This window comes from Hippoglossus hippoglossus, chromosome 6 (genome assembly GCF_009819705.1).
Source record: "Hippoglossus hippoglossus isolate fHipHip1 chromosome 6, fHipHip1.pri, whole genome shotgun sequence".
Taxonomy (NCBI): domain Eukaryota; kingdom Metazoa; phylum Chordata; class Actinopteri; order Pleuronectiformes; family Pleuronectidae; genus Hippoglossus; species Hippoglossus hippoglossus.
In genome coordinates, this window is record NC_047156.1 from 1438487 (window position 1) to 1457150 (window position 18664).

Sequence of the window (18664 nt, forward strand, 5' to 3'; positions counted from 1 at the left end):
ACACACGTACGTCTACGGGGAAGCCAAGAAGCGGACGAGAAGAAAACACTGTCGGTTTGAAACAAAGAAAACACATCAGTTCTAAACATTACAAAAATAAAACAAAGTGAAGAGATGAGAAGTGACAGCTCAAAGTCGGCTATGATGATGAATGTTGACGTGGTTTTAAAGGGTCAAAGTAGACTGAATATAAAGATGGACGACGCGTCTCCACTAAAATCCCATTTCGAGCTTGTGACGTCATTTGGAGTCTGTGCAGAAGTGATGGTTACAGTTAAATAAACTGCATCGGCCTCTATACGGTGAAGGATTTCATGTCTTAATCCAGAAATCAGATCACACACGTTTCTCAAGTTCCACATTTCTATTTCAAGTTTCTCTATTTACAGGTTCGATGCTGATTTACTTGCGCTCTGTTAAACTGTGGTTCTTCTCCTCCGCCCGTTGGAGGCTGGACCCAAACAACGGGATTATTCGTGCATATCAAATACACAAACACATGGCAGCAGAGTAACACACAGAAACAAATATTTATTTTATCTTTAACATGAGTGTGTTGCAGTCGCTGAAGACACAACATTTCCAGCCCTGCAGACGATGGCGTCATGTCGAGCGGCCGGCCGCCGAAGAGCTGCTCTCATCCAAACTCCTCGACATCTCTGCAGCCTCGCTTTTACCAACTGTAAATAAATACACACAGTCTCATGAGGCCTGTGTGTGTGTGTGTGTGTGTGTGTGTGTGTGTGTGTGTGTGTGTGTGTGTGTGTGTGTGTGTGTGTGTGTGGCAGTCAGACTTGTACACGGCAGCAGGATTACCACCCCCACACTGGGACCACCCTGACTTTAACACTTAATCCTGGAGGAAGTGGAGCTACACACACACACACACACACTCTCTCTATACAATCCAGGAATTGTGTTGCCACTGAGTTTGTGTGTCCTCCCATACACACGTATGCAAACAGACACATAGTTAATTTGAGCACTTAAGCTAAAACAAACCAGTTCAGATTTATGCTGCACAGCTGCTCTTGTACAAATTCAACATGTCTTCTGAACGTTTTTGTCAGAGCGAGTGTGAATTCATCATAGTTGTGTTTGTGCGTATGTTGTCAGTGTGTGTGTGTGTGTGTGTATCTACTGTAAAATACATGAGTGAACCTTGTGTCTCAGCTGCGTCAGAACCAGTATCACACACTGTGTTCCTGCACGTGTGTGTGTGTGTGTGTATGTGTGTGTGTCCTTTCAATCAATCAGTCGATCAGATTGTATTTGTGTTTCATTTTCATATAAACACATCAAACAAAGTGCTTCACAGAATAAAAACAATAAAACAATGAATATTAAAAAGAATCCAGATCCACAAACGGAACAAAACAATAAAAACAGGAGGTGACGAGACACGAGTCTCATAAATTAGTAATGAGGAAAAACCAAAGGCAGGAAAATCAGAGAAAGATTAAACGATAATGATAAAATAACTTCATTGAGTAGAAAGTCTGCATCTCCACCACAGAAAGCTGAGTTCCAGGTCCAGGTCCATGTCCAGTTCCAGATCCAGGTCCAGGTCCAGATCCAGGTCCAGATCCAGGTCCAGGTCCAGGTCCAGGTCCGGTTCCAGGTCCAGGTCCGGTTCCAGGTCCAGTTCCAGGTCCAGGTCCAGGTCCAGGTCCAGATCCAGGTCCAGATCCAGATCCAGGTCCAGGTCCAGGTCCAGTTCCAGATCCAGGTCCAGGTCCAGGTCCGGTTCCAGGTCCAGGTCCGGTTCCAGGTCCAGTTCCAGGTCCAGGTCCAGGTTCCCGTCCTCGGATCAAATCCTCAGACACTTTGCAGAATGCATAATTTTCTATGATTTCTTCACACAACTGCTGCAGCAGATTTAAGGATTTGGTTGAAGTGAGTCACTCGCTGGTCTCTTGGGGAAGTTGCTGCAGTTTATCACACGTTTATTAAACATCATTAACCCCAGAAGGTTCTAAAGTGTCTGTAGAGAACTGGAGTCAAGGAGAATTAATGAAATATACACAAGTCTTTCTCGTTCTTTGGAACCTGTTGTGTACAGAGGGAGTTTGTGCAGATTTCTGTGCAGTATCATGTTGCTGGACTTTGTCGTGTGTGTATCTGTTATTAATTAGACGCAGGGTGTGTTCATGGTGTGACTCTGCTGACTGGCCTTTCACATCTCATTACATGGTGTCCAATCAGAGCGCAGCGAGCGTGACTGCTGTTTATTTATACACAGAGCAGAGAGAGCAGAAAGTCAAACACTGTAACAGGCCGACACATTGTGCTGCTGAGGAGGGTCCCAATCAACACACACACACACACACTGACACACACACTCACACGGCACAACACAATCCACGGAGTGCTCAACACACGACATCAAAAAAATGAATTGAACACATTCTTTATTATTAACAACAGTACGACAATGTGGTCATGCAAGTGTAAGAAGAGCACAATAAAAACTGTGTAACACACGTTCAGATGATACACAATCCCTCCAGGAACCCTTTAGGACTGCTGCCTTCACATGGATCACGTTAGGCTGAAGGGAAGTCATGTGACCAACTGTCTGAGACACCACGCGGTGAACAAGCTAGCAGGCAGGTGACGTAACGCAGGAAGTTCAAAGGACTGACGACGAAGACGAGGCTGTTGGGAAAATAAACTATTTTCCTTAAACGTAGAATAAATTCTGATGAAACACTTGTTTAGGCTTAAATCCTGAGCAAACATGTAAAGGAAACACCAACCGCCATCGCCTGGCGTAGTGTCCAACCTCGACGTGGACGACACGGAGTTCATCAACACAACAAACTCCTTTAATGATTCACTTGGTTGATACTTTACACAAAAGCAATATGGTAAAAAACAAAAAAGGCCATTTTCCTTCAGGCAAACTCCCATGAAGATTTGAAAAAGGACGAGTCAGGGCCGTGCAGAACAAACACAGCCTCAAGGAACCGGTGTCACACCAGGGGGGGGGGGGGAGACGTAGTGCAAACAGCTCATGCTGAGCTAATAAGTACAATACACAGATCAATACTTCAGCTTAGAGATGCAAAGGGACACTTCAACAAACACTTCGAAGCTGAACACACATCGCTCAGGATGTGAAGGAATCTGCACATTCACACCAGAGAATAAAAGAGTGTGTGGGACCTTCGGAGTCATTACTACACAATTACATCTATCACATCTGCAATTAACGACTAACCACATTTCACAAACAGCAGCACGTGATTCATTTGTACAACACACAGAAAAATATATACAGTATTTACAAAATGGATCCAAATTTCTTAAACGTGAGTGAACCCGACAGGTGGAGCCTCGATAATATATTCTTCTTTCAGGAATCTCTCACCGAGAAGAAGAGGTTTGCTGCCCTGCAGTGGTTGGATGAAGTAACACAACTAATCACAGCTTCAGTCATTTTTACATTTGCTCGATGCCGTTTCCACAGATTCACAGATTGATGCACATGCAGAGTATTTAGAAACACGCGTGTGCAGGAGGACTGGAGTTTCATCCAGGGGAACATGCTCTGCTGTTGGTGACACAACTCAACAACAATGACAATAAACTACACAACACTACAGTGAATGTATTTCATGCAGCGGTTGTGGAAGAGGTGAAAATATCTGCCGGCTCTGCATTAGTGTTTAGTCGTGTGATCAAAGGAAGCATCAAAGAAGTAAGACCAAGGACATTAACTTTCCTGGAAGGCACTTTGGATGGTTGATGTTTCCTGATGTCAAGTTACCGTTAAATTACAACCTCCGGACTATAAACACTAACCAGAGGGAAAGTGGAAGATATGAGGATGAAGCAGTTTGTCTAATATGAAGCTACGACCAACAGGAAGTTAGCTTTAGCTTAGCACAACTTTCCAAGTGGACATCTTCGTCTTCGTCGTGTACGGCTCCTCTTCTTCATCCTGAGATGTTTGTGTTCTTCCAGTTTCACGTCCGTCACGTGTTAGAAACCTCGTCCACGCGTCCACTCGCTCACTGGGAAGCTCTTTGTGCAGATTAAACACATCAGTGAGCTGTGGAGGTTCTGGGAAGCACATGATGCTTCTTTGGTTGGGGGTTTCCAGCCTTTATGCTAAGCTAAGCTAACCCTCCGCTTGCTGTAGCTTCATATTTAGCCTACGTTCTACGTGTTTAACCCGGAGCAAGGAAACAAATAATCATGTTCCATCAATCCAGGAGAAGGCATGAAGGGATATTATCAATGTTACAGGAGTTTTGTCAAAGCTGTTTTGTGTGTTTCTAAATAGAATCATATTTCACTGCAGATGATTCTAAGAGTGTTGAGTTTTATGATCAGACGATTAAAACACTACGAGCCAGGTGTCAGGTTTGAACTGTATGTAGATGAACAAAGGCAGAAGAATATTTTATACTTAACACAGTATTTCTCTAACATGTAATAAATATATTTACCATGGACACACACGATAAAACGTAGATGTATAATCTAATACTGTCGCCGTTGAGCTTCTATATGCACTGGTTTCACTTCACTTGTTAAAAGCGGGTCACAGACGGCGACGTTTTACCGATGAAATCATGCACCAGCTGACGATGTGGTGTTTCTGCTGACACCGGATGCAGAGGAGCTGGACGCACAGCGTTGCTACGACGACGACACAGTTCAGTACAGACGCTGCGTCTTGGCAGGAAACCACACAAATGCAACAACAGTCAAACGCAGAGTTGGTCACGATAATTAGTTGAGAGGAAACTTTCTGTGTTTTTCACGTGTCAGAACCCGTCGTCCTCACTCTGCCGCCATTTTCTCTATGTGGTCGCTCAGCAACTTGTTCTGTTCTGCAAACAGGAAAAACACACACAGTTCAAATTACTAACACAACATCACAAGAGTATTTTCACATCCAGCAGGTCTGGAGCAACATTCTCATTGATTTCTAATCATCTTTGCAGACGTCTGATGAATCTTCATCCAATATTTTCTCTGTTTTGGTCTCCACCAGCTCCCGAGAGAAAACATCATATTTTTCAGCCTGTGGATTTTAAAGTGGTTGTTTTTTTCGTTGAAACAAAGCAGCTTCAGAGCAGATCACTAAACAATGAGCTGAAATCTCCACAAAGCTGCAGATTCAGGGGATTATTCACTTTTCGATACTTTTCACTCACTTTGTCATATCATTCACTTTTATTATGTAAACAAAGGAAAGTGATCACATCATAGAAACATCTCATTATATAATATAATTTCTTACGGATGTTGTTCTGGCTTCAATCTCGTTTCAATCTCAATACGCGTCCGTGCATGAAGTTTAATTCATCTGTGACTGTTCAGGTTGCCCTTATTGAAACTTTTGCTTTAATCCAAATTATAGATCCAGATCCTGTTCACCATCAACATCTGATTTCTCTTCTCCTCGAGTATTTAAAGATCAAATGTTTTACCTTCGTTCAGGTTTCCAATGACCGCCTGTTTCTTCAGGAAGTCGTTACACAGCTTCTTACTGAGGCCGAACGCCAGCATGTTGTGAGTGAATGTCCTGAAAACACAAGAGAACCAGGTTCATCTCAGTGACTCACACACGTTGATGATGACATTAAATATATGGAATAATAATAATCTATATTTACCCAAAACAAAGATATTTAATATCTCAGTATCAAAAGAAACTGTGCTGTTTTATCAATGAATGAGTTTTGGCTTCATATTCTTTCTATATGTTTATGATTCATCTTTAGAAAGACGGGAACCACAGCTGTAGAACAACTGGTGTTAGGGCCACAGATTATTTTATATGTATAGTCATTTTATAACAATAATAATAACTTGTGCATAGAATGTAACACAAAGTGCTTCACATAAAATCAGTTTAAAACATTTGTGATGAAGACAAATAGAATAAAAGAGCAGATCATAATAAATAAGATAAAAACGACCTTGAGGTAAAAACACGGCAGGAGAAGATGATTAAGACGTAAACATGTCTTATGTTATATATTCTGAATATGAGCTCATTCTGGTTAAGTTAATCAGAACATGCTGTTTTCTTGATCTGGTTAATATGAGGATGTCGGTGTCTCCTGCGGCGTCTCCCTCACCCCAGCTGCCCGAAGGTGATGTTCTCGTCCATCTTGGAGGTGTCGTCTCGCTCCTCCTGGGTCATGTGACACCACTTCTCTCTGCGGCAAAGAGAGAAAACCGGAGTCAAACCGGAGTCTCGACCTTCAGCGTCTCCACAGAGAACAGGTCAGGGCTGGGTGTCACCGAACACAACTTCAACACACGTTTACTTTTCTCTGGTCGTTCTGAGGTGAAACAACAAACACCGTGACATCGTGACATCGTGACATCGTGACATCGTGACATCCATCCCTGGGACTGTTCCATGTTGTCATTAGATGCAATGAGATTCCATCACAGATAAAACACATCAAACTATATTTAAAAAGGGCAAAAGCACATCGGGCGGCCATCAGCAAAGAAAAGAGTAAAAATAAGAAAACAACAAATGACTCATTCACAAATGATCGTTAACAAGCAGATGAGAAGCAGCGATTCACATCGTGTGTTCATGTCAAAAGGTCTTTTACACCTGAATTCACCGTAATGAGCAGAAAGAGGATAATCTCGTTGTCTTATATCATATGTTACGACTTTTATTTTTCAATTATCATATCATTGATGGGTTAGTGACATGTCAAAGGAAGAATTCGTTAAATTTGGTGCAGATCTGGATCTCGGGAGCCGGTGGAGACCAAAGAAAAGTGTTAAAAACAGATCATTGTGGAATTAAAGTCAGGATTACGCAAAACGACTAATTGGATGAAATTCAGTAGAAGAATGTGGATCAGGGGAGAACCCGTTACATTTTGGAGCGGATTCGGATCAGGATTTTCTTTGTGAGATACGACTTTTCTCAACATAGAAGGACCATTCAGATCAAGTGAATTTAAATGTGGTTTCATGAGGAGACTGTTGGGTCTTAGAGCGGCGACCTGCCCAGTAAACAAAGTTAACGACTGACTGGTGATGGATTTAGCAGCTAAAGAGCCAGACATTTCCCTCAGGAGCTGGTGGAGACCAAAACCAGAGTTAAATACAGAAAATAGATTCATCGCATGGATACAAACACGACTCTAAATGAACGCTAATGTTGCTCATTATCTTCTGGATGTGTAACCTCACCGCTACACCGCCCACCGAACGCCCTCTGTACACATCCCAACATGAAATCACAAACATCTCCCAACATGAAAATCCACCAGCAAAGCAGCGTGCTCGACCTGCACTGGTTTCCAGCCTGATATCCCAGTGCGTGCACAGTGGATGCACAGTGGTACAGACACAGCGGCGGTGGAGGGAACGTGCAGGAACACCAACACGTGCAGGAGGATCAGTGGAGTGAAACATGCAGTGAGCTGTGAAGAAGCTGCTGCTGCAGATATTAATATCACCGACGGTCAGGATATTAACTGTGGGTGTGACGCCTCCATCGGCAGGAACCAAAAACCATCTCAACACCAACTCTGTGAATCACATCGTCTGCCAGACAGCCACAGCGACATGCCGACACAAGCAGGAGCAGACCAACACTACACAACACTACACAACACTACACAAACACAGAGAAATCCAATGGTCATCCTGAGGGGAACCACCTCAGGTTTAGAAATCTCACATGTGAACAAACGTCTCAGTTCACTGGAGACTCTCGGACCTTCAGCCTCACACCTGAACACCAGTAAAAACCCGTCTCTAAGCGTTCTCTCTGTTTTTAATCTGATGGAGAGAACGTGTCGCACCATTATGGAATTTCTTTTGAATATTAATGCCTCGAAGCCAGATCACGATTCTCTCCCGTTATCAGACGGGTTTTCCTCTGGATTCATTTTGTTATGTTAAATTTATTTCTCCTTAGCTCTTAACTTCTCTCTACCTTTCTCTCTCTCGCTCTATTTCACCACTGGTTTTCTGCTACTCTGCATCATGTGGGTTTACGCTGCGTTGTCATTGGTTGAGGAAGAGAGAAAAGATAAAGCAGCATTTTGGAGCGTTTTAGATTCTTTGGGAGAATGAAGTGTTTTTATGCAGCTTAAACATTGTTTAGTCACTTTCTACTAAATTCACTAAATATTCTAACATGTCACTAAATAACTTCCTCATCCGAAAATCATTAACCATAACCAATTGCTTCTTTTAAAGCAAATCTCCGTCCACAACCTGCAGCGTCTCCGCCTCCATCTTTACTTTGTTCTCTTAGTTTGAATATTTCCTTCTTTCTGTTCTTTTTAGGGCAGCGGACAAATAGAATGACAGACCTCTCGTCTTTCTCTTCATCCTGCGTTCCCCTGCCCGGCAGCAAGGCACAAGGAGACAAAGTCAACATCCAGACAGAGGGAGAACAACAACAAGAGAAAGAGAGGAAGAAGAGAAGAGAAGAGAAGAGACACGAAGAAGAGGAGGAGGAGGGGAAGAGAAGAGGGGGAGAGATAAATAGTAATAAGAAAACAGAAGATGTTGCAGTGAAGAAGAAGATAAGAGGGAAAAAAAGGAGGAAAGAAAGAAAAGAGGAGAAGAAGAGAAAGAAGGAGAAGAACAAGGAGAATAAGAAGAGGAGAAAGACGAAGAGAAAGAAGAAGAGGCAGAAGAAGAGGAAGAAGACAAAGAGGAAGAAGAGGAGGCAGAAGAAGAGGAAGAGGAAAAGGACGAAGAGGAAGAAGAGGAGGCAGAAGAAGAAGAAGAAGAGGAGGCAGAAGAAGAGGAAGAGGAAGAAGAAGACGAGGAGGATCCACAGAGGATCTTCATCCTTCATGTTCACCTCAGTCCCTTCACACATGTTGTTAGACATCATGTATGTGAAGAGTTGCTGGTTGAGTCTCACCTGGTGGTCGGTGATCTCTTCTTCCTCTCACAATGAACCGCATCAAAGAACGCAGCGTTCCAGAACCTCAGCGTGTGCCTGAGCAGAGACAACGAAGATTTAACGTTTTTTACATTTTTATTATAGTTTACGTTGGTGTTTGAGACAGAGGCTGAACAGAGGAGCTGCAGCAACGGACAGTCATCAACCTGAATATGAGCAGAATGTGTCTCCACCACTTCCCAGTGGATCCTCAGTCTCCTCCACTTACCAGATGGGCTGCTGCTTCAGGTGACCGTACAGATAAACCTTCTCCCCTCTCTTCTCCTCTGGACCTTCAGACACTGAGAAGCAGAGAAAACTTCAGGCTCTCACACGACTCGGCTTATTTCTAAATGTTGCTCTGAAGTAAACGAACTCTACCTGGTGATCTGGGCTTCATCTCCACAGGGTTTTCCTCGTCTCTGGAGAGAAGAATGAGGAAGAAAAAGAAACGAACTGAGAACATTTCTGACATTTCTGATGAAAACGATCCACCCGACTCAGAGGGGTTTGCTCACTCAGTCTTTGGAGCCATCGAGCTCCTGAGTTTGCTCTCCAGGCCTCCGAAGAAACCTTTGACGTCAGTCTTAGACGTGTTCTTCAGGAGGCGCTCGGCGGCGTCCTTTTTCCCCGTCAGCCACGAGTTGGCCTTGTTGATGTACAAGTCCATCGCAGCTGGAGGACCGCCGCGCTCCAGCAGCTCCGACGGAGACGGCTGAGACTTCCCTGAAAGACAGACGAGCACAGTTCAGTGTCAAAATCAAGAAATGAAGCTGAGAGCAAAGACGCATCTCAATGACTCACTTATTCAGATTCTCTCTCACTGTCTCGGCCCTTTAATTAATTAAGGCTTTCTATGGTTTCCTGTTTGAACGTCAGGTTTCCTCTCGTTGGGTGGGTGTGTCAGAGATGTTGCCCAATCAGCAGTGACGTGTATAAAACTTGACACAATGGATTCTGAAGTTGTCTTCACCCCCTTTCAGTGATGACGACATCACAAGGTACTAAACGACTCATTCATCTCCTCTCGTGCACGACAATGACATTTGATTTAATTGTCAGTTGCAGTTTTCCTGGTTGAAGCAGAATAAGAAGAACGATGCACATATCTGACGACCGGTATTTTCATCTCTGCCAAAGCGTCTGTGGGAGTTCAGAACCATTTGTTGTTTTGTGTTAAGGTTGTTTCAGAGAAGAATCATATAAACGGAAGCAAGAATCCATTATGTCACGTGGAGACGCACACAGTCTGAACGCTCACATACTTATGATGCTACACGCAGACGTTTGTACGGATCCTTACGGACACGATGACGACCTGCAGACTTTTCTCCTCAGCTGTGTTTCACTGGCTGCAGACAGATGTTGTTGCAGTGAACTATTTCACAAGCAAAGCTTCCTGCCTAATAAGAACAAACACGACCTTCTTGTGTTGCAGCAGCAGAAACCACAGCCTCGACCTGCGGTGGAGACGTTCTCTGAATCAGCACGAGGAGCGAGAGTCACCTTCTCAACCGGTTAGAGCTGCAGCGAGGCCATGTTGAGTGTGAGAGTGTTGAGGAGTCAGACCTTACCTACGTAGTAGTATGTGAAGCACATGGTCATGAGGTTCTTAGCTGGACTGTAGTCGTCCATCTGGAAACATCTGTCAACACAACATCTCATTACATTACATTAAGAAAATCACTGAGCCTTTTTATATAGATATATAAAGCCTCTGTGCTTCGGACTGAGCGTCACAGACCTGGGAGAAGATTTAAAAAGAACTGAAACGTTTTGTCTTTCATGGAATAATAACAACTGTTTAGATCCTCTTCTCCTTCACAGTCAAAGAGGATCAGACATTTAAAATGAACAGCTTGTTACGTGTGGACTCACTCAAACAGAACGACTGCAAACGACTGCACCAGCCTGTAGAAGGTGGCTTCACTCACACACTTGGAATGGCAGCGCTGGGAACGACAGAACCACAGAAACCAAGTTACAAACAAACGTCCTGATCTAAAATGTATAAATGAGATCCGATCCGTTCTCTAGAAACTGAGTAAACTACGTAATGAAGCAGAACCTGAACTGGTGAAATTAAACAACTTAACCAATGCGTTAGAATATTGTCGCTACATTACCCTTAACCCTCTAAAAACAGACGTGAGCGCCCCCTGCCTGCAAGAGATTGTTGTTTGCATGATCCTGTTTAAATGCAATGATATAAAAACTATAATATTCAGAACATTCGTGTTTTTGCATCAGAAAGTCAAGAACGTTTTGTTAAGTGCAAAAAACGTGTTGATATCATGTTTGGTGGCACCAGAGAGAAAAGAAAATCATATTTCAAAAACAAAACAATGTTCATAGTTCAAATAACTTATGGAGAAATATTTAGCTCATGTTTCTATATTTTTGATCAACGTTTTATGTATTTATTCAACAAAATAGGACAATTTCAGTACTTTTGTTGTTAATATGGTTTGTTGACTCAGATAAACCTTCAGCTGAGGTTGTTATGTTATGTATGATCAATGTTCCAGTCCACCGTTCCTCCACACTCACCTGGGCGCTGACGTATTTGGCGAACCACTCTCGGCCTTTGCTCGTCTCTCCACTGCACAGTTCCCCAAAACGAGCTTTTTCCTCCTGGTCAAAGTCGTCCCTGAGGAAACAACGTTCACAGACTCAGCAACAGTTTACAGACCCGGTAAAAACAGCTGCTTTTGTTTTCTCCACTGAACTCAGAACTCAGCAGATAAAACACAAATACAGATTCTCAGCAATTACAGGCCTGAAGTAAAAAAGACAAACGAACGTCTGTGAAATCGAACACAGAGGTTCCCTGATATTAGAAATGCCCTTTCAACATTTCACCCGACTGACATTGGAGCCACTGTTAAAAATTCATGAGTCGCTCAGACGGCTGCAGCCCGAGGGCCTCGGCTGGTGCATCATGGGAATCTGTGACCGGCTGAACTTTGCTAATCTTTCTTTGGAACAGAAATGGATAAAAGTTGATCTGAACGGAATCTGACGCAGCTTAAAGCAGGAGAGAGAAGAAGAAGAAGACGTTGATGACAAAACCAAAAATGTAACTTGTGGGATTAAAAAGGAAACTGGTGGAAGATGGAGAGTGTGACGACATTTATCCAGTGATGAACCAGTGATGAACCAGTGATGAACCAGTGATGGAAACATAGACTGAAAATAAAGATGGACGACATGACAGCTCCCAAAAGTGAAGCCAAAACATCTTGTTCGCCCCCTGGAGGCTGGCTGCAGTATAGGTCATAAACCCCACATCCTCCAAACTAAAACAGTCAACGTAGACGGTAAATAAGTGTTTCTCAAAAGTGGTTTCTCTCATTTTATGTAGTATTTCTCACTTCTCATGTTCAAGTCTGAAGCTACGACCAAGTTAACAACTGGCTGACGTAGAACTTACATTCCCTCCGACACAAGCTTTCTCTAAAGTCTCCCCTCGTTGGTTTGACTCGACAGATTCATTTGCATCAAGGAGAATTAAGAAACAGCTCCTCCTTACTTTCCGTGAAACACCTTCTCCACATACGCCTTCATGAACTGCCTCCCCTCCAGCGTCTCGGCGTCGGCGTCCTCCCGACTGTGAGCAGAAGACGACGACGACCTCCTCAGCAGAGAGGGCGGGTCCATGTCGTTCTCGCTGTCCGCCGACTCCGTCGCGTCGCTGTCTCCTTCCTCTGGGTGGTGGTGGTGGTGGTGGTGGTGGTGGTGGTGGACAGACTTGGTTGGTGCCATGGGTTCTGGTAGTAACGGCTGCTGATGGAATCCGGTGGAAGACACCGGCTCTGGGGAGAAAATGTCTGTGAGGCCTTCGTGTCGGCCTCCGTCTCCGCTCAGAGCTGTGGCCTCGGAGGGAAGGTCGAAGTCTATCAGGTTCTGCACGGCTACGCCCTCCATACTGGAAACCAGTCCCTGCTCCGAGCTCTACACTGGTGCTTTTTAACAGAGCTACTGGTCACAGGCTGGAGCTTCTGCAGACGCTCATCCCACCTCCTGAGGGCGCTGTCATCAAGTCAACTCGCAAAGCCAGTGCATCTGTGGACAAAGAGAAAATTACATTCAGTAAAAAAAATTCTCTGCAACAAGTGGATTCACGACTGCAGCTCTTTATTAGTTGTCAACTATTCCCAAAAAGTCTGGTCGATTAATCTTGAAGACAGATTTTATCCGACCCGTGTCGTTGTGTGACAGAGAGATCGTACGTTTGCTGGTCGATGATTGGACGATGTTGACTCATGGTTTTGATCGTCGTCTGTGAAATTCCCATCTTCAATCTCACCGACACAAAAAAAATGTATTCTCACTCGATCCCTTTCATCAGGATTTTCATATCAAAATTTTAGATCTTGAATTTCATTTTGTTTTATTCATGTTTTTATTGCACATTACTTTGGTCACTGTGGTTATTACCAAGGAGACTATGTTTTCATCTGCGTTTATTAGTTAGGAGGATTACGCAAAATCTACTCAACCAATTCCCATGAAATTTAGTGGATGGGTCCCACACGTCCCGAGGAAGAACTCAATGAAGACTGTTAAAGAGACACATAGTTTCCTCGGGAGCTGGTGGAATTAAAAAACAGAGAGTGTTGGACTTGGATTCATCTGGAGCTCGTGAATTTAATGGTGGTTTTATAGGCGGGGGGGCTGTCGGGCCTTGGTGGAGCTGCGACATTCTTCAAATAAACTCGTCTTGACTTGACTCGTAATCATGAAAATCAGAGGAAGCTGAAATGACTGATTAAAAACCACAAAGACAGGAAACTAAAATCTTACAAACGTCTGATCTGTGCAAACGAGCAGAAGCCGCCTGGTGAGCTTCTGTTGTGTAACAAGGCCGAGCTGCGCTCAACAACTGATGTGAGCTACACAACAGCCACAGCGATATTCTGCTGACTCACACACAGGGTTTCCCACCCCGGCCTCGCTCTCTCTGAGGGCGAAGAACAGCGACGGCTGCTCGTCCTTCACACACACTCACGTCCTTCAGCTAATCTGCTTTAGCTCCACTATCACAAGGCACACACACACACACACACTTACACACAGACACACACACACACACACGTCTAGGAGCCCTTGGGCCTGTGTTTGGGCTGCAGCTCTAAAGAGGACGAGGTTATATAAAGCAGCATTTAGACAGTGAGACCCCAGGTGAGTGACACACACACACACACACACACACACACACACACACACACACACACACACACACACACACACACACACACACACACACACACACACACACACACACAAAAAGACAAAAAGACAGTTTTGCAGTATTTCTGCTTCTATGAGCAGGGGGCGGGGGGGTTATCCACCTCACCCCCACCCCCTTGTTATGCAACGTGCCCCCGGGCCCCGCCCCCCCCCCCCAGCAGGAAATGTTTTCAGCACACTCGTCCACAGGAACATCAGCTGAGCGAGATATGAGCGAGACGCTGCTCAGCACTCGAGCTGCTCCGCTCCTCATCCGTCTCTGTCACAAGCTTCATTCAAGGCAATAAATCCACTTTCCTTCTGTATAATGTCAAGTCAGCATGTGGACAAGGTGCTTTCAAGGTCCAGTCGCTCGGCCTGATGGAGGAACACCTTCCCAACATGGGACTTCCCTGTCCCACAATGCTTTACTTCATAGAGCGTAGAGACGGAGGACACTTCTCCACTTCCTCCCACGGCACTAAACATGAAGCTATCAAGGCCCAACAGTCACTTGAATCCGTCGAGCTGCACCAGATGACACAAGCTCACAGATATCAGTCCTCTTCATATGACTGTTTTTATATTAATCTATGGGACATTGGGGAAGACGTAAAAAAAACTATTTCACAATGTTAAAAAGAGAGATAAAGAAATTCCTGAGAGACTGAGAACTTCAGCCGAGGCTCTATCTCCCCAAGCAGCGTTTCCCTTTCATTATCTGGACCATGACATGTTCTCGTTGGTCCGACCACAGTTTCATAAAGAACCAAAGAAACTCTTACTCTCCTCACAATAACATGAGAAACCTCTAACGTAGTGTTTTGCTCGGTTGCTTCATTTTGTGTGCAGCACTATTTGCCTCGTGCTCTCTCGTACTCGTGTTCGTAAAGTTGTTACCGTCCACACGGACAGTCAGACCTCATGGTTTTCATCTGCAGTTGTGTGTGTAGCCACAAATTGACCACCTAGTTTCATGGAAATCCATCCAGTCGTCTCTGCACAATCAAAACAATAACCCCTTAGCAGAGGTAATAAGTTATTTCTGGGCCCACGTCCCACCTTCCACCGAGTGGGAATCTGTTCAGGTGTCTTTGCGTAATCCTGCTGACAAACCAACCACCCAACAAACAAACGGGACTTGACCAGGATTATCCTTTAGGTAAATGTTGTTTTGCATCACAGTCCTAAACCAGTTCCTGGTAAAGTCCACGCTGTCACCACCGGTGTGGGACAAACGTCCTGCAGCTGGAGTGGATCAGACTTTTACAGGGTCCAGTGCTCAGGCTGGAGGAATGTCGAGCCTCGGCTGACCTGCGCTGGTCCGAGTTCCAGTAAAACCAAACAGGACTTATCAGAAAGAGGTGTCACCTGATTACAGGCTAACAATAGAAGCCATCATAACTGTTATCAGCTTCGCCACTACAACAGGAACCACTGCTCTGGGACTCTGACAGCTCTGTGGGACTGAGGCGATAATAAAGTGACTTGTTTATTATCGAGAAACTCCAGCAGCGAGCCAAATGATCTAAGGTGCCTGTTCTTAACCTGCCTGTCTGCTTGGTGTGTGGTAAAGCTGGTGGCAGAACCCAGAACTGGAGAATCAGCTGTTTTGCCATTGACGTGGTCAAAAACACGCCGACTGTCGTGAGTGACAACGTCTGCACCGTCACTTTTTATAGTTTGTGTGCTGGACGCTGTGTGCAGAGCATAAAGTGAAGTCGTAAAACTGTTCATCCCACCTGGTTTATCTGCACGGACAGGTGTGTAGGCAAAGTTCTGCATCAAATGAAACGGAATTTGCATTATTACTGTTCACGTGTGTGGTTTACATCTATAAACCAGAATAAGTTACCTAACTGCGCGTCGACTATTTGAAGTCTGTTAATTGCTATACTGTGCTTTTACTTTGTAGAGAAACTGCCAACGACAAAGTGATTTTATGAATGTCGTTGCCATGGTGATCAAATAATTAAAATGACCCGGTGGGATGGATATTATTGGCCGTGATCTGCTGTAGTTTATTTTTAATGCACACTGCAAAACACTATTGAGCCAGGAGACTCCTCCCAGAGTCGTTAACCACACAAGCCGAGCGTGAAGCCGATGAGATGAACGGTTCTTGAGAGCCACAGTCACACAGACAGATGATGATTCTGGAATTAGTTTCTTATATTGAAGAGAAATATCTTTCCAATTGTACGTTTAAAGTTGAGTTTGAGTCCAGAGCTGCAGCCGGAGATGAACTGCACAACCTCACATCAGAAGCAACAACAGATGTGACAAGTGGCTGATGGGAGATAAACCAGGTGGACTGTCCGGGGGGGGGGGGGGGGGGGGGGGGGGGGGGGGGGGGGGGATAGATAACATCTACTCACCACAGGCAACGTTCACAACAGAAGAAATAAATCTGTTCTGAGAGCTCGACTCCAGGACACAGAGAAAACCTGCAGCACTTTACTTCATCATGTCAGAAACATGATGTGGAGCAGCTTATCCACCACGTTCACCACAGGGGGGTTCGACTGCACCTCCCCCCCGAGGCTGTGGTCGCACTGCTTCGCTCTCGTCCGACTAAATTAGCATCGGCCGGATATTTGTCAGGTTTCAAGGAGAAAACGCCACATCGATCACCAGGGGGGGGGAGGGGTTGGGGCACAGAACCTGGAGCTTTCACAGTTTCTCAGTCATTCACAGAAGAAACAGAAAGTTCCCTTCGGATGCTGACGTGAACATGTCAGTAGATAAAGATGGATATCGTGACTGATGCCAGAAGCGAAGCCAAATCATTTGATTGCCCCCTGGTGGCTGGCTGCAGTATGAACCTGGCTTCCTCCATGTTAGCAAATGGGACATGGACCAAACCATCATATGACAAAACGTTCTGAAATATTCCCAATTCTGGCAATCGAGTGCAAATAAAGATGGACGACGCATCTCTATCGCCTGTTTGACGTGTCCATGTCCCGTCTGTGAACATGGAGGAGGTCTGGGGGGGGGGGGGCTCTGACTGTCACAGTGGCTTGTTACTCGTTACGCTGACGGGTTCCTCGACAGACTGAAAACTATTTCCACTCGGAACGTTAAAATTCCCGTAAACAGTTTACTATCGTTGCTAGGCAGCGTACCGCGCTTCATTTGCTGCGACTATTTTCTTTGCACGCCCCCTTGTGGTGCGCGCGCATATTGCAACACGATGCCCATCAACTCCTCTGTGCACGGCTGGAGCTCGCGCGCTACCGACGGGAGGGCACGGGGTCTCGCGCACGCAGGAAGCAGCTCTGAACAAACAGCAGCAGGATGACGTTTCCTGTTGCACCGAGGAGGAGGAAGAGGAAGAGGAGGAGGAGGAGAAGGAGGAAGAGGAGGAAGAGAAGGACGAAGAGGAGGGTAACCGAGGTGTAACCGACAGGGAACAGGAATCAGCTGTGCACGAGCCGAGCAGGAAGGGTCACGAGCAGGAGAGGAGGAGTATCCCTCCGCCGGACACACGCACACTGAACATGTCTGTAACATGTGAGATAAACATGTGAACGTACCTGAGCCTCTTCCTCTTCCTCTTCTTCCTCCTGCTGCTGCTGCTCTTCCTCTTCCTCCTCCTCTTCGGTCGCTCTGTGTTCGTGCGTCGCAGCGGCTGCTCTGCTCGTGCACGACTGCGCAGGCAACAAACAGAGGCGGGCCCGACGAGGGGGGAACCCAGTGACGTCGGCGAGCGGCTCAGCCAATGAGCAGCCGCGACGCCGCGTCAAGCCCCTGGAGCCAGCGCCGGTCTCCTTCACAATAAGAGCACGACTAAAGGGAAACGTGTTTATTATGATAAATGTCAGAATGATTCACCTCAATGATTTCCGTTTACTGCATCTACAGAACATGAAGAAACCATCGTTTAACATCCTGTATTAATTTAAAAAAGATCTTAATATAGCTACAAATTATAAAAGATTTTAACATTTGAAGAACATATTGACATATGCAGACTATTCATAATCAATATAGCTAATTAAATAAACCTATAAGTGTTTTTATATTATATTATATTATATTATGTAATTTCCCAAGCAAAGGAGTTTATAGTTCTGTCTCTGTCAGTTTGTTTTATCACAAAATCTCTGAACACATTTCCAGTGAACTTGGTGGGAGGACGGGACATGGGCCCAGAAAGTGGACCTGGATTGGTCATAACATTTTATAAAGCAAATATGAATTGATTTGACAAAACACAACACTGTCAGATTCATGATTTCAGAAATAGTCGATGCACCAGAACCAGAGATAATTAATTTTTTTACCTCCATCAAGTAGGTTATGATTTTTATTACTGTTTGTCTGTTTATTCGCAGGTTTAAGCAAATTTTATTGAGCAAATTTCCACAAAACTTGGTGGAAGAGCGACATTTTTAAACCACTTTCCTTATAATTGTGAGTTGGGACGTTCTTTTCACTCACAGAATAATTCATCAGGCATATCTAGCGGACTGATATTCACGAGTGTCCAGATCTCATTGACATTCTAGTTTATTTTAAATC

The 18664-nt window shown here is 44.7% G+C and overlaps 1 protein-coding gene across 2 annotated transcripts; it reads right to left on the reverse strand.

Moving 5' to 3' along the window:
• Nucleotides 1-4774: 4774 nt before the first annotated feature.
• kiaa0513 (KIAA0513 ortholog) lies at nt 4775-17861 on the reverse strand. 2 transcript variants are annotated; one of them, XM_034589300.1, is made up of 13 exons: nt 17677-17861; nt 12438-12970; nt 11456-11555; nt 10784-10857; nt 10480-10550; nt 9424-9631; nt 9287-9327; nt 9135-9207; nt 8885-8962; nt 8322-8351; nt 6102-6182; nt 5448-5542; nt 4775-4844 (listed from the first exon to the last, which is right to left on the reverse strand). In XM_034589300.1, exons 2-13 carry the CDS (start codon nt 12830-12832, stop codon nt 4795-4797), a joined length of 1296 nt encoding a protein of 431 aa, XP_034445191.1. In that variant the 5' UTR covers nt 12833-12970; nt 17677-17861; the 3' UTR covers nt 4775-4794. The 2 variants fall into 2 exon arrangements, with proteins under 2 accessions (XP_034445191.1, XP_034445192.1); XM_034589301.1 differs by lacking the exon at nt 8322-8351.
• Nucleotides 17862-18664: the final 803 nt, after the last annotated feature.